The sequence below is a fragment of the Melopsittacus undulatus genome, chromosome 4 (genome assembly GCF_012275295.1).
Source record: "Melopsittacus undulatus isolate bMelUnd1 chromosome 4, bMelUnd1.mat.Z, whole genome shotgun sequence".
Lineage (NCBI taxonomy): Eukaryota > Metazoa > Chordata > Aves > Psittaciformes > Psittaculidae > Melopsittacus > Melopsittacus undulatus.
The window spans coordinates 24,525,667-24,539,644 of record NC_047530.1 but is presented as its reverse complement, the minus strand read 5'-3'; the positions used below and the strand labels follow the sequence as shown (position 1 = coordinate 24,539,644).

The window sequence follows — 13,978 nt, the reverse complement described above, 5'->3', positions numbered from 1 at the left end:
AAACCTGTGCATCTTGGAGCCAAGCATTCTCCTGATTCAGGTATGAATAGTGCTATTGGCAGACCTGGCACTTGATTCTGATTTGCTTTGGAGGGACCCTTGACTTGTCTTCTGCAGTTGTGCAGCCCTGATGCTGATCAGCACTGCTTAAACCAAATAAATACACAATATAAAAGGGTGAGGCATGCTGCTGGCTCTTTGGCTCTAAAAGCAGGATTTTTCTCTTAGTAGCTATAATATCTTCAAGTGAGGTACTCACTGAAAACACCAGCTTGAAGAAGCAAGTTCAGGCAACTTCCCTCCTTTGCTTCAATGAACACTAAGCCAGAACAAGGCACTGCACTTCCTGGTGGTGTATGGAAGGTGGATGAGGAATAAGCTTCTTCAGGTAAAAGCCAGAAACCCCACTCTTTTCAAGCTAGATTTAACACAAGAAGCATCTGAGCAAAACAGAAGAAACTTTAAAAGAACCAAAGTCAAAATTTTTAAAAAATTTATTCCCTCAATTTTATATACAGTAATTCCCTCAATTTTATATACAGTAATTACAGTACAAAGGTGTAAATGGTCTTTGTTGTGAGTTGTTGTGCATATGCAGCTTAGTAGACAGATTTAACATTCAATTTGAATCTCAGTGCAAGTAGGCACTAAAACATCCAACATACCTCCAAGGTATAAAAAGACATACCAGTTTTACAGGTTTCTCCAGCATATTTTGTTACAGTGCAAAATGCTATGAAATAAGGTTTCTTTAGAAAATTCACATAAATTAAACACATATTGCACTTGTCCCAACCAAAAGGGTAAGAAGTTATACTTACTGAACTAGTTTATGTTTCAGAATATTCCTCACACACAGGCACTCCTTCCTCCTTCCTATTTGTGCTAAATATGTGTAGCTCTTACTCTAAATCTTAAATAACTGTTTATAGATCTTTGAACTAATGCAGTCCCTCTTGAACAGACTGCTAAAGAAAAAGAAATCACAGCAGATTAATGTAACAAGAAAATTCTCCAAATTCTATTCAGGTTTCTATCCAGTAGCACTACAACTAAATAAAAATTGGTGTTGTTTAAATTCACAAGTGTATTGAACATCAACCATTTCAGGTGCTTACACCCCTGTTTCTAAGGTATAAAACCTCCAGTTCTAAACATGTACATATTTCTGCTGTACATCAAGCTGCTAAGCTAACATTGCACCCACAAACGTTTGTGCAATACCACAGGTAGGACTTTGATTTCTGTACATCACTGGTGGCTATGTGGCATATTGGGAGAAGGGGGACAAAGTTGCATTAACTTTGGAGAACAAAGTCTACTTGGGCTGAATCTGTGTCAATGTAATCCATGCACTGCCAAACAAGAAACAGAGGTGAAGGCAAATAACATCAGTGTTGCTAGATTTGAATTTCCCTAAATCCTTACAAGCCTTGAGAGTTAAAGGAATAAATGCATATGAATGCAGATGATAACTTTGTGTTTAAGGTATTTATTCAAAGCTGAAAGGTAAGGGAGTGGCTTAGGAACAAATAACTTTTTTTTTCTTTTTTTTTTTTTTTTTAGCAAACCAGTATGAACAAAGTTGCTAATAAAATACTGACGTATAAAGGCAAAAGAAAAGTAAAACGCCTAACTAGCTGAATGCTAGTTCATGTCTTAAACAGTTCAGGGTTACCTGCAAAATGCCTCCATTTCTCCCCACACTGCACCTTAGAGGACTATACTTATTCCTGTTACATACAAAACCAGCATTTATTTTCTGAAAACATTTGCATATTCAGCTCATTCAGACATGAGTGGAAGAAAACCTGATTTCTGGTACTACGACATTCTTCAGATCCAAATCTGGAGCTGCAACAGTGACTGTACAGGACTTTCTAAAGGCAGGTTCCCATCTTACTTGCATACTACTAGATATTAAGTCCTTAATAAGGCAGTATGTACTTCATACAAGTAATGAGATGAAATCCTAACTTGACACATTTAGAAATTCTTTATACAGATAGTGTACATGCACACCACTTGTGCGGGTCGTGTTAAAACTCAAAAATCCCAAGCAGCCAAGCTTTGGATCAGAAGAACAAACAGATAAGGTTCACAAACTGGAAGGCTGCTGGATCACTGGACCTGGTTCACATTCACGAGGACTGTCTTCTGACCTCATGTACATTAGGAACACAGTGACAGTAGCAAAGGTAGCTGCGTTGACGGGAAAAGCACGGAGAAGTGTGGAAGTAAGGCCTCTTGTGAACACCCTCCAGCCTTCTTCATGGTAACTCTTTCTGACACAGTCTAAAATGCCATTGTATTGTGTAATGCCTCCAACTCCATCAGCCTGAAGCCGGGATTTGATCACATCCATGGGATAGGTTGAGAGCCAGGATACTATTCCTGATATCCCTCCAGAAAACAGCAGTTTTGGAATAACATAACTGTCTTCAGCTTCACAGCCTAAATATCTGGTCATTAAGTCATAGGTCAGGAAGTAAAAGCCAAAGCTTGGAGTCTCTCTTATGAATGTAGAGACCATGCCCCTGTTGATACCCCTTAGCCCTTCCTTTTGATAGATTTTGATCAAACAATCCAGAGAATTTTTGTAGTTCTTTGTTTTTTGTTTATATTCACCTGTTCCTTGAAGCTGCATTCTTGTCTTTGCCAACTCCATGGGACAGCAGATGATGCACTGGATAGCCCCTGCTGCTGACCCTGCAAGGAACTGGTTTAGAGGAGTGTCTTTTCCAAGAGCACGAAGTGTGTTTCCTTGTACACCAAACACAAGCGCGTTAATGAAGGTGAGTCCCATCATTGGTGACCCAATACCTTTATAGAGTCCAAAAGCCTAATGGAAGAAGGAAGGAAAACCCCTTTTCAACAGTTATATTCATAAACCTCCTGAAACTGTGCAGAATGTGGCTTTTCTGGCTGTCCCTTGTGTCCTAATTTTCTAGCAGTGGCCATAATATGAGTACCATCTTGCTTTGTAATAATAATTTAATCACTGCCCAAGACACAAAATTCTAACCACTTTTAGCAGTACAAATACAATGCTGAACACATCCAGAAAACAATCTCAGTCCTTCCACAGAAAAGTTTTTCTGGCAAATTTTACACTTTAAGTCGCTAAAAGCCCAAACCCACCCTTTTAGTTATGGTATTTCAGCTTCAGCGCAAAAAAAACCCTTCACCAATTTCTTCACTCATTGCTCATATTGCTTGGATTCTCAGAAAACTAGCTATTCAAATAACTTAATTAAAATGTTACCTTCAAAATAGCAACTTTCAGTTTCTGGCAAACTTCTGACTACACTGTCTGCCCTATGCTCAAGGGAGGTTCAGAGTATGCCTGTCTTCATCTTCAATATTTGTAGGGGTTTTAGCAGCTTTTCCACCCTTCTGATTGAAAATACATGAAGATATGAAAAGCATTAATTTTGTACTTACAGATTCTTGCTTTATGATGGATTGAAAGCAATGGAAAGTCCCACGGTAGAGAGGTTTCTCTACATTTTGAACTTGCAGACGAACCTATAAAAAGTTGTACAAGGTACAGATTTGTATGTCAAGAACAGCCTAATTGATAAATTAAGTGTCTTGTATATGTATGAAGATTTGCTATAGCAGTGTATATGCAAGAGCACAGGTTGAACACTGGAACATCACATGTGGCAAAATAATTTAGAAGTATTGTGTGTTTTAATTTAATTTTGGGGGTGAAAAAAATGAAAGTAGAAGGGTTATTAACTACTTGTGAATAATAGAAAAACACTATGTGGAAGTACAAGAGGGTACACCATTCTCTAGAATTTCAGACAGGAGCTTCCAGTACTGACTAGAATAATGACTTTCTTTAGCTGCCAAAAATACTTCTGTTCACACTAAGGAATAACTGTACAAACCTGATGTAAATATTTTTATAAAATTCTAAGCATGAAATAAGGATAATTTTTAAAAGGATGGGAACTTTCAACACCACCCCCATAGTGTTTCTGCTGCCAGACCTGGGGACCCTTCACTAACATCTGGTATATTTCAGAGGGTAGCTGGAAAGTGACTCTATAAGATGTGTATTGCATAATAGTAAAAATCAACTTGTCGTTTTAAATCTTAGTCTGTTTTTTTAACCTGCTGAACACAAACCATTGGTGAGGGTGTGGCCATTTCAAACCTTTATTGTTAGTAATCAATTAACTTTTCTAAAATGGAAATGTTATGATCTGCTGGACAGATAGATGTCACTGTAACTGGCAATATGAGGGGAAAGTCCCTTTTCTAGATGTTTTTTAACTTGTAATGGAAAAGCCCAATCCTTTTTTTTTCCTGCTAATTTGTCCTTGACACAAAGTCTCAAAGCTGCTCAGTTCATGCAAAGCCCTATGCTGCAGTAAACTCAACAAATTGATTGGCAAAGTTAGGAATCCTTTGATCTCTAGCACAGAGAGCTGCAGTATTCCTCAGAAAAGATGCTTATCAGCCATTTAATGCTGCTGCAACTCCAGGGCAAAAAGAAGTCAAGTCTCAGTCTGAACAGAGGAAAATATTATCAGATCTGTATGAAAAATTCCTGACTTTATGATCTTTTTGTCACTGCTTCCCTAGAGTAATAATAAACACCACCCCAATGATGACAGCTCTGCACGATGATGTTGGCCTAGAAAAGGATTTGGGGACATGGTTTATTTTCTATAATTGGGGTAGCTTTCTTTTTGAGACAAAAAGAATAAATAGAAATATTTTAGGGGGTTTATATTCTCACAACATGTGACTTGATTTACAAAACAAAGTTTAGTTTACAATGTCTTTTTAATATGCATGTTAGTGTTAGCTAGCCCTGCTGAGAGGCCAAGATCACTTCATCTTCCAAGATGGAAGAGGGCTTTAAAACATTTTAGTATTAAAAGTAGGCTTAGGGTAGAATTCAAAGAAAACAAATCCTTTGTTATCCAAAGTGACATTTGGGGGTAGGCAGATTGTTAAGCCTGATCCACAAGCAAGGTCATAAATCTCAATGAGCTGTCAGAATTAGGCAAAACAAAGATTTTATTCCATTTACAGTTTACTGCTATGGTTTCAAGCCCCATCTGTAAAGTCAGGGGATCTCCACGTGTATGGGCTTTGGGAGAAGAACCTTCTTACTTTAACATTTCTATACATGTCTTCAGTAGTTTAGAATTAATCCTATTCTGTATATAGGTTGAATTTCCTAGTGGCATAAAGCTCCCACTGTTTTTGTCTAAATAATTTGTGAAGTATCGACCAATGAAGCCTTGTTGTGGGATATTTAGAAAATACTAACACTCAAGGTCCAAGAATGAAACCCAGCTCTTTCACTTGAGCACAGTGCTGATCACATAGGGGTACCCACATCAGCAAACTACCAGGTCAGGCAATGAACACATATGAACTTTATTTCATTACTATTAAAATCCCATATTCAACAAGCTCTTTAGTGTGTAAAACTATTGGAAGGATGAATCATGTGCAAAGTTTAACCCTCTGTTCTATTCCTTGCATAATATTCTTGCTTTCCTCCTTATTTGAAACCACTAGTACTGAAGTTTTAGGTCCAATAGTAACACTGTAATTTCATGCCACTAATGGCTTGCATAGAGGTACTCAAGACTAATAAGCAAAATAACCCACCACACCCCCACAACAGTCCAAGCGTTTAATAATGTGCAAATTAAGTCATTTGGAAGTGTCTGAGCAATGAAAATGACCTCCAAGGATATGCAGTGTTTAAGACTTCAATGACAGTGTTCCTGAGATTGTTTCAGAGCCACTGTATGTAGAAATGTATACAGCCAGAAATGCATACCAGAAAGAAGGTTCAGAATAAGACTTTACTTAGAAAAAAAAAAATGTCTCTTTAAACCCCACTCCCTCCATGCCCTAGCTGTAGAAGAGGGACACATCAGTATAAAACTAAAAAGGGAAAAATCTTCATAATTCTTTTAGGTCTTTATTTGAACTAATACATTTTGGAATAAATTAAGACTGAGAGAAACAGAAGTGTTCACCTGGGCTATACTTACTAGGTAACTCTCCAGTGATGAGGCTTATCTGTCATCTACAACAAAGTAACACTTTTGCTGTTAATGAAGACAGCCCCTAGCTCAGAAAGTAAAGGCAGTTAAAAGCAAAAAAGCAATTTTATACATTTATACAACAAACCAGGTTCAAGGAGTTTGCAAGTTCTGAGAGCAGCTCAGCTGTGGGTCTAGCAGGGCAACTTCACAGGCTTAATCTCTCCCTGTGTGTCCCACCATCCCCCTCCCCACAATGTGAAACATGATCAACAGCCAAAAAAAAGAGCTTTACAGACAAGACAGAAGTAAAATTCTAGCTTATCTAAACAGCTTTCCCATTGTCCAATTACATTAAGAACTTACAGTCTAAGGTGACTACCAGTTAGCCCTTTAAACACTACAGAACTATAAAAGGGGTTAATTCTTAACAAACATACATACACAACTAGTTATGCAATGCCTTTTGTTTTTGTTTTTTTTTTTTATAGACTGGTTATAGTGTTAGTTTTCCCCCATAGAGTGGTGGCTATGCCAGCTAATAACACAAACATTAGTATTTAACAAAAAGAAATAATTGTTTATAATGCCTTCCAATGGGTATGAAAATATAGTGTGCCATGCTGGAATTCATAGAACATTTAAAGTCATCCAGAGACAAGCTATTTGCTCTGTTGTAAAGCAAGATGTTTTCTCTAAAGCCAGCACACCTATTTGCATTAATAGATCTGCTGGAACTAACGTGGGAGCCGCAGTTTTGCAGACACTGCAATGTTTAGTTTCATGCACTAGAAGCTATTCCACTTTACAAACCAGGAAGACCCCACACATGGTTAACTTCAGTCTGAGCACAGACTTTTAGCAGTTTTGCTGGCTTCAGTGAAATGACCCATCACCTTCAGTTAAGCATGTAAAATTTGGCGGGATGGGGGCACGAGAAGAGAGACAGCTGGCACTGTACTACCATAAGAAAATGTGCAAGTCTGGATAATACTGCTCCTGAAAACATATACTAGGATCCAACCCAATTCTTTAACAGTTAAGTTTGCCATATTCTGATAAACATACAGGTTTTGCTATTTGAGTAGCTTGCACTTGACTAGCAAGGACTGATATCCAGGTAGGAAGGTATGTGTTGAATTAGCTGTGTGCTAGAACACAGAATATGGTGACGACTTCAGTAATACTATCAGCCCTTTGCATATCTAAATTCAGGAAGGTAGAGTTATTCCAAATATAGGTCTAGTGGGTGGCATGCTGCCTGCTGCAGTCAAGTGATCAGCTGTATTAATTCAGCAGGGAATATACTGACATGCCTTCTTCAATTCTTCCAGTGTGAGACTTTGGATTCAAGGATTTTAGGTTTCAAATCTTATTTTTGAAGTAGCTCTCCTTGGTATGCATGATACATACGGCTCCCAGACCATCAGAAAATCAATCTTAACTCGCAGAGTTACCAAAACATACTTGAAAGGACGAAAAAGCCCCCGACAAGCTTCATGCTGTAGATCTTTACGCACTTACACCCTTTAGCTAGCGTAACAAATTAATGCTTGAGGGGTAAGTAGCAGAGCTTGAGAAGAAAACAAAACACAAGGTTTCAACCTAGTAACAAAGCAGGTTTGAATTACAAAAGCAGAGGGAGGCAGTTTTAACAGTTAGTGATGAACAGTTGCAGAGAAGCAAGCTTAGGACAAAATTAAGTTAAATGGAAGATTGTACTTTCTAATACAACATTTTTACTACACTAATAAGCTTTAAATTTAGGCCAATATTTGTCATGTTCCTGGAATGAATCATACATATAGAGCTTTTTTCAGTTCTGAATAGCTGCAGGTCTACAACAGCAGCTGGGGAGGGTTGCTCCAGGTTTTCCAGCACAGATTTATGCTCCTACAGTGTCTGGGGATTTTTGGTTTTTTCCTCCCCCACTCCTTGGAAAACTTCTTCTACCTAGAGACAAAGGTATTTCATAATCAACCCACCTTAACAGTGTCAAATGGGTGTCCTACCAGTACTCCTGCAGCACCTGAAATAAAACAAATGCCATGGTTATGACTCACAGTTTTCTTCTTTTATCAGTTTTCTTCCTGAATCCTTGGGGCTGCAATAGCCCAAGCAGTACCTCCAGACTGAGGCAGAGCCTTACTGGTAGGCCAGGGAAAGAGCACCCTATCAAGTCAGAAGATGAGAAACCTACAACTTAGTCCTTTAAGCCAACACTTAGTGCCTTTATGTTTTAGTCAAGCTCCTGGACCCCAGGTGGGGATTGGGGTGTGTGACTACAGAGCATGCCACACCATACAGGATGGTAAACAATGATTCTGGGCCTCAGCCCAAGGTGAGTCCAGCAGGCAGAAATCACACGTTTCCTCTGAAACAAAACATTTCTCATACATGCCACCCTGTGGAGGCATAGAAAACCTGAGAGTTTCCCTAAAGGCAGAAAAAAAATCCCTGCACTCTGCCCACAGCCTTTCCAGTTGCAATGGTAGCACCTGCAGAAGGACCATCCATTACCAAAGCCCTCTGCTTTATTCTAGCATCAAAGGATTTTTTAGAAGTTACATTCAGGCCTGTTCCTTATACTAATTTGGATACATGCATTTGGCAAGTACTGGCTGAGGCAAGGAATCCTCTGGGTCTGTATTTCTCTGAACCATTGATCCGCTTATGTTAGCTGACAACAGCAAGAACCACAGAGTGGTTCAGTGCACCTTCTTGCATTGGCAGGTAACATCCCTCCCTCTCCTGAGAGGATGTGGCAGAAATACAGTGCCCTCTCTAGGATGGTGTAGCCCTGGTTGTTCAAAGCCAGCACAATGGCAAGGTAGTCCAAATCACAAAAATAGCGATGTGCTGTGTTCAGCATGAAAAGACTGGTGGCACAACCAGTCCTGTGGGATCCCTGATGAGGCAAGGATCACTTACGATGAAGTCAGAAGCTGCAAGAAAAAAAAACAAATTCTCTTTGCCAGGGCGGCAAGAAGAACATCAAACGTGAATATCTGAAAAGACGCGAGAATAAATCTCCTGAATGCAATTTAACAACTGCTAAAAATAGAAGGAGGGCCTTAAGCAGATGCACAGGGACGAGCAAAGCAAGCATAAGCATTCTCTCCTCTTCATGTTCAGCCTCCCCTATGGGTCTGCTGCTGCCCGTGTGCTCACCCGAGAACTCGCTCCCTGTCAGCCACCGCATCCAGCCCCTTCGGGCAGGCCGGGTTCCGTTACAGACAGGGCGGCTGCTACCCCGCCCCTGCGGGAACTCCCTGAGACCTTCCGCACCCCTTGCCCTTCCCCAGCTTCAGCACCACCTGCGCCGGGGCGGCCGCTCCATCCCCTGTGTCCAGCTCAGGTCTCCGCTCCCAAAATAAAAGAGCTGCACCCAGCCCTGCCCTCCCTTCCGCCCCCCGCCTTTTTATCGCCCCTTTTCCCCGGTATTTAATTTTTTGTTTTATTTCCCCCGTTTTCCTTTCCTCCCATCCCTTTTCCTTTATTTTCCTTTTCCCCCGTTCCCCCTTTTCCCGTCCCTCACCGCCGACGCATCCAGCGAGGAAATCCAGAGCCATGCTGGTACCCGGCGGGGCCCGGCCCTTGCGCGATACCGCTCCACGCACTGCCGCTGCCCGCCCCGCCGACCGCCCTTTCTACCGCCCGCCTCCGCCCCCCCGCAGGACGGGGGCCGGGCCGGGCCTGCAGAGGGGCGGGCACCGGGACAACTCCCCCCCGCAGCCCGCAGCCACTGGCGGCTGTGCCAGGCGGCTCCGGGCAAAGGGCGGGACGGGACTAAAGGAGATGGGGACCGGAGCTGCGCGGGACGGGTCTGTTCTGTTCTGCAGCTGCATCCGAGCAGTTAACCTGGTGTAGAGGCAGAAATAAACTGGGATGTGGTGATCTGGGGAGGGAGATCAGAGGTTAGAGCACCCCTCCTGCTGAGTATCAACACCCCGAGCTGTTTGGGGTGGTTAGGGACGCTGTCCTCGGCGTCTTGCCTTCTGGATGAGGCATCCCTGGGCGCTGGTGGTTGGAAAGCCTGCAGAGCTTATGCCAGAGGACTTTGGATGGGGTGTTTCTTTTTAATAGCAATGAAACGTCTGTAACACCTCTCCTATGAAGAATGGCTGAGAGAGCTGGGGTTGTTCAGACTGGGAAAGAGAAGGCTACAGGGAGACCTTGTTGTGGTATTTCCATACTTAAAGGGGGCTTATAAAGATGGTGAGAGACTTTTTACCAGAGCCTGTAATGGTAGAAGAAGGAGTAAACATTTAGCCCTAAACCTGAAGGTACAGATTATAAACAAAGAAGAAATTCTTAAAGATGAGGGTGTTGAGGCGCTGGCACAGGTTGCCCAGAGAATATGTGGCTGCCCCATCCCTGGCATTGTTCAAGGCCAGGTTGAATGGGGCTTGGAGCGTCCTGGTCTAGTGGAAGGTGTGCCTGCCCATGGCCGAGGGGTTGGAACTGGATGAGCTTTAACTTCCCTTCCAACCCAACCCATTCTGTGATTCTATAACAGACTCCCCCACTAGTGTTAAACCAAAGAGGGGAGGAAGGGCTGCACCAGGAGATGCGGTCTCTAGGCTAACTCCTGCCCCCATGGCACAGCTGGAAGCACAGGGATGAGACCCTACCTCTAATGGTCATGGCCACAAATCAGTAGCCTGCTGCCCATGAGATTTAGCAGAGGCCTGGATCTCAGTATTACACATTACTGCCAAAGAGGCTTCTCCTGTACTCTCCTCTCAGACTTTTCTTGGTTTGTATTAACTGCTTTCCTGCTAACATTACCTGGCTTCAAGGTGCACTGCTGATGCCAGAGACTTTAAATGGGAAATTCAAGCTGTTGACAGTTTCAAAAGGGAGCCCTGTTTAAGCCACTCCTTGTTTCTGCAGGCAATGTCTGAGAAAAGGGCACAACAGTGGCCTGGAACAATAATTTGCGTATTCAAGCTTTGCTTAGAGAGAGCAACTTCCAGAAGCAGAATGGAAAAGCATTTGGATCTATCTCTTTTTTTTCTCTTTTTTTTCCCCCCAATTGTCATGGCAGCCCTTTCCTAGGTGTAGCAGCTCAATACAAAGCTGATAAAGTCTTGCAGTGGAATAGCATATTAAAAATTAAGTCAGCTTTTCCCTTCTGTGCAAACAGAAAACACACAATGAATGAGCAAAGACAAGGATCTTTCTCAGGAGGTCAGAAACTACTACTGCAGAACAAAACCTGAGAACCTGCCCCAGATTTAGCTGCTCTTGAACCATCATTACAATTAATAAACAGATAAGATGAAAATGCAAAGCACACAATGAATTCCTGACCTTTCCCATACCTTCTTCCAACACAACACTCATTTGGGGCCTTCCCATCTCTAAACTCTGTCAAATCAAAAGAAGCCCCCAGGGGTCTCCAGGATGCTTTGGATTCTCTGATTTACATACCTGTCCTACCTGGGGACAAGCAATTAGTGTTAGAGAGCAGGCAGGAAGGCTGGTCTTGCCCTTTACCACAGCAGAGGGCTTTGGGAGCTGCCCTCTCCTATTGTACCACACACTGTTCTACCTCCTGACACATATCTTAGACCTTGCTGAGCCCATACCCTGGCAGCCAGTGCTTGAAATAAGACAGGAAGCCCCAGACAGTCCTTTTCCTTTAAAATTTTCTCTGAGTAGAGGTGGAAGTGAATTTCTGTGAATCTTGTCTGCTCTGGCATCCGTGATAGGAACTACAATCATGTACACAGCTTTGCAGGTGAAAGTCCAGATGTTATGTAGATCTGCCTTGCAGACAAGCCTCGGAAGGATCAGTTTGGCCAAAGTGTCCCTGGCCAAAGTGTCTTTAATCTGTTATTAAATCCTCATCTTCCAAGCAATCTGCCTCAGAGAAATTACCTTCTCCCCCAGAAGTGTTTTGTAACTTTAATATTTGCCCACAATGGACAGGGAAAACATTTCCTCTCTCTTTGCAGGCATTTATTCGGTTATCTGAAGACAGTTTCTATATTAGTCTTTTCTTCTCTGAATTATATTGATTATTATCTTTTGACCTCTGATTCTTCTACCCCCCTCTTCAGTTGATCTGGAGTTCCTTGAACTAATCCTTAAAGCCTTGCTGAGTGAATACTGGGAGATTATCTTGGGTATTTGCAGACAACAACTCTTTGTCATACATCTGAATATGAGATCAGATATTTGTAAGAGTCATAACATTTTGTTCATTGTGGGCAGGCTGTGATGCATGATGCGCCCCAGACCCCTTCCAGTAGATCAGCTTGTGCCACAGTGTTCCCTATCTTGTACTTGCCATTCCTTCCTACGTAGTCATTTCTAGCTGTCCATGCTAAATGTTTTTTTCCAGATTGTTTTTCCAGTTTGTCAAGATCATTTGAATTCTGATCTTACCGTTGATGTTTGTGCAGCCCCTCCCAGGTTGCTGCAATCTCCAAAGGCCTGTCTTGTTCCTGCATGTTTGACCTGTTCCTACTAAACTTTATTCAATGCTACTGAATGTTTCACTCAATTATTCAATGCTGTTGAATCCCACTGGAGGAGGATTGTACTTCAAGGCCGGGGGGGAAGGGGGGGAGGGTGCTTTATGTATTAGTGCAGAGAACATCAAGGGCTCCTGGGTATAAAGTCTGAGATGTCGTGGGTTGATTCACTAAGAAATGAACATGGCTTTAGCCCCACTGGGGAGTTCCCTTTTTATCATTTTTTTCTTGCTTGGGGTTTTGGTTTTGGTTCAAGTTACACTTGTGAGGCAATGTTGTACAAATGCATAGGAGTTTATTAAGAGGGGGGTGGAAGCAGTGAATCAATACATGTGCTTATATTTGTGTGTGGCTTCCATAGAACCTTTGCAATAAAGGGAAGGAGGTCATATAGCTCTTATATTTTAGTAGTATTACTTAGGCCAGACATTTTGCCTGTTGTTCCAGGGCCCTATGTGTGCAGTGGAGACATACTTTTGGAGAGGAGAGCTAAACCTGACACTCAAGGAAACACAGATTTAATGGTTCTACTCTATTCTCAGGCTGTTTTTCTAGATAGTTCAAAAGCTATGTCTGATCTTGCATCTAGTTTGTTGCTGTGTGATGCCTCCAGCTCAAAGTGTGACTCATCTGTTGGGAGTTCTTGTGCCCTTCAGGCTCCATAGATCCAGCTCACCTGTGACCACCCTTCTTTTTATTCTAAGACAGATTCAAACATAGCTTGCAACTGGCTGAGATGCATCCCCTAGAAAGCTGGAGTGAGGAGCTGTGCTTTTCCTGTTTTCTTCTTCTTTGGGAGCACTTATCTTCCCTGCTGGATAGTGAAATGGGGGTTTATGAAATAGAGAAAACAGAAAAGAAAGAGCTAATGACAGCTTGGAACACATATAGAGTCTACCAGAAGGTATGGCAACTGCACTGCCACATGTCTGAGAGAAAAGGTTAAAGTTATAATTTAATGTTATCCTTCAAAGACCCACTTCTCTTTGTCCTGTTGTCCTTCAGGTCTGAAAGTTCAGGTGGAAGAGGTTTTGCAGATGATGCTGGAGGGGTGAGATAATAGAGGTTTCCCTTCATTCTTGTGGCAAGAAGTGAGTCTGTTGGTTGTCTGTTGTCCTTGATGGCACCCAGGTCTGGGAAAAGGTGAGCCCTAACAGAAACCTGGGAAAGGGAGTTGGGAGTGTAGGAAACACTACAGGCATTTAGTCCAAAGCCCTTTCCTTGGCATTATCTTTAATTTCAAAGATCATATATACTTCGAGTTCTGTTCACTAAACTGCTGAGTCTTTGCATTTTCTGTTGTGTTTTTTTTTTAAGCAGCCAGCAAATAGGCTGGAGAGAGCAGACCTGCACAAACACAACCCTATGCTGATCTTGGCTTCTCTTATCATAGGTCCCATCTTTATTCTCTTACCTGTTCTAGTACTATGATGGCTTAGACATGATAATCGGTTTTTATGTATGTTT

The 13,978-nt window shown here is 42.0% G+C and overlaps 1 protein-coding gene across 3 annotated transcripts; it reads right to left on the bottom strand.

Moving 5' to 3' along the window:
* Positions 1-478: 478 nt before the first annotated feature.
* Positions 479-9,660, bottom strand: SLC25A29 (solute carrier family 25 member 29). Of its 3 annotated transcripts, XM_034062186.1 has the most exons (5): positions 9,565-9,660; positions 8,012-8,055; positions 6,036-6,070; positions 3,445-3,528; positions 479-2,842 (listed from the first exon to the last, which is right to left on the bottom strand). In XM_034062186.1, the coding sequence occupies exon 5, from the start codon at positions 2,807-2,809 to the stop codon at positions 2,099-2,101; it is 711 nt and encodes a 236-aa protein (XP_033918077.1). In that variant the 5' UTR covers positions 2,810-2,842; positions 3,445-3,528; positions 6,036-6,070; positions 8,012-8,055; positions 9,565-9,660; the 3' UTR covers positions 479-2,098. The 3 variants fall into 3 exon arrangements, with proteins under 3 accessions (XP_033918077.1, XP_033918076.1, XP_030905297.1); XM_034062185.1 differs by lacking the exon at positions 6,036-6,070 and having other exon boundaries at positions 9,565-9,634; XM_031049437.2 differs by lacking the exon at positions 9,565-9,660 and having other exon boundaries at positions 6,036-6,111; positions 8,012-8,028.
* Positions 9,661-13,978: the final 4,318 nt, after the last annotated feature.

Excerpts from the sequence above, each read along its gene's own strand:
- SLC25A29 (XM_034062185.1), bottom strand. The coding sequence starts at position 9,598 with ATGGCTCTGGATTTCCTCGCTGGATGCGTCGGCG. Across the intron at positions 8,056-9,564 it reads CCTCGCTGGATGCGTCGGCG|GTGCTGCAGGAGTACTGGTA; the intron begins GTGAGGGACGGG and ends GTTTTATTTCAG. Across the intron at positions 3,529-8,011 it reads ACCCATTTGACACTGTTAAG|GTTCGTCTGCAAGTTCAAAA; the intron begins GTGGGTTGATTA and ends AACTTTTTATAG.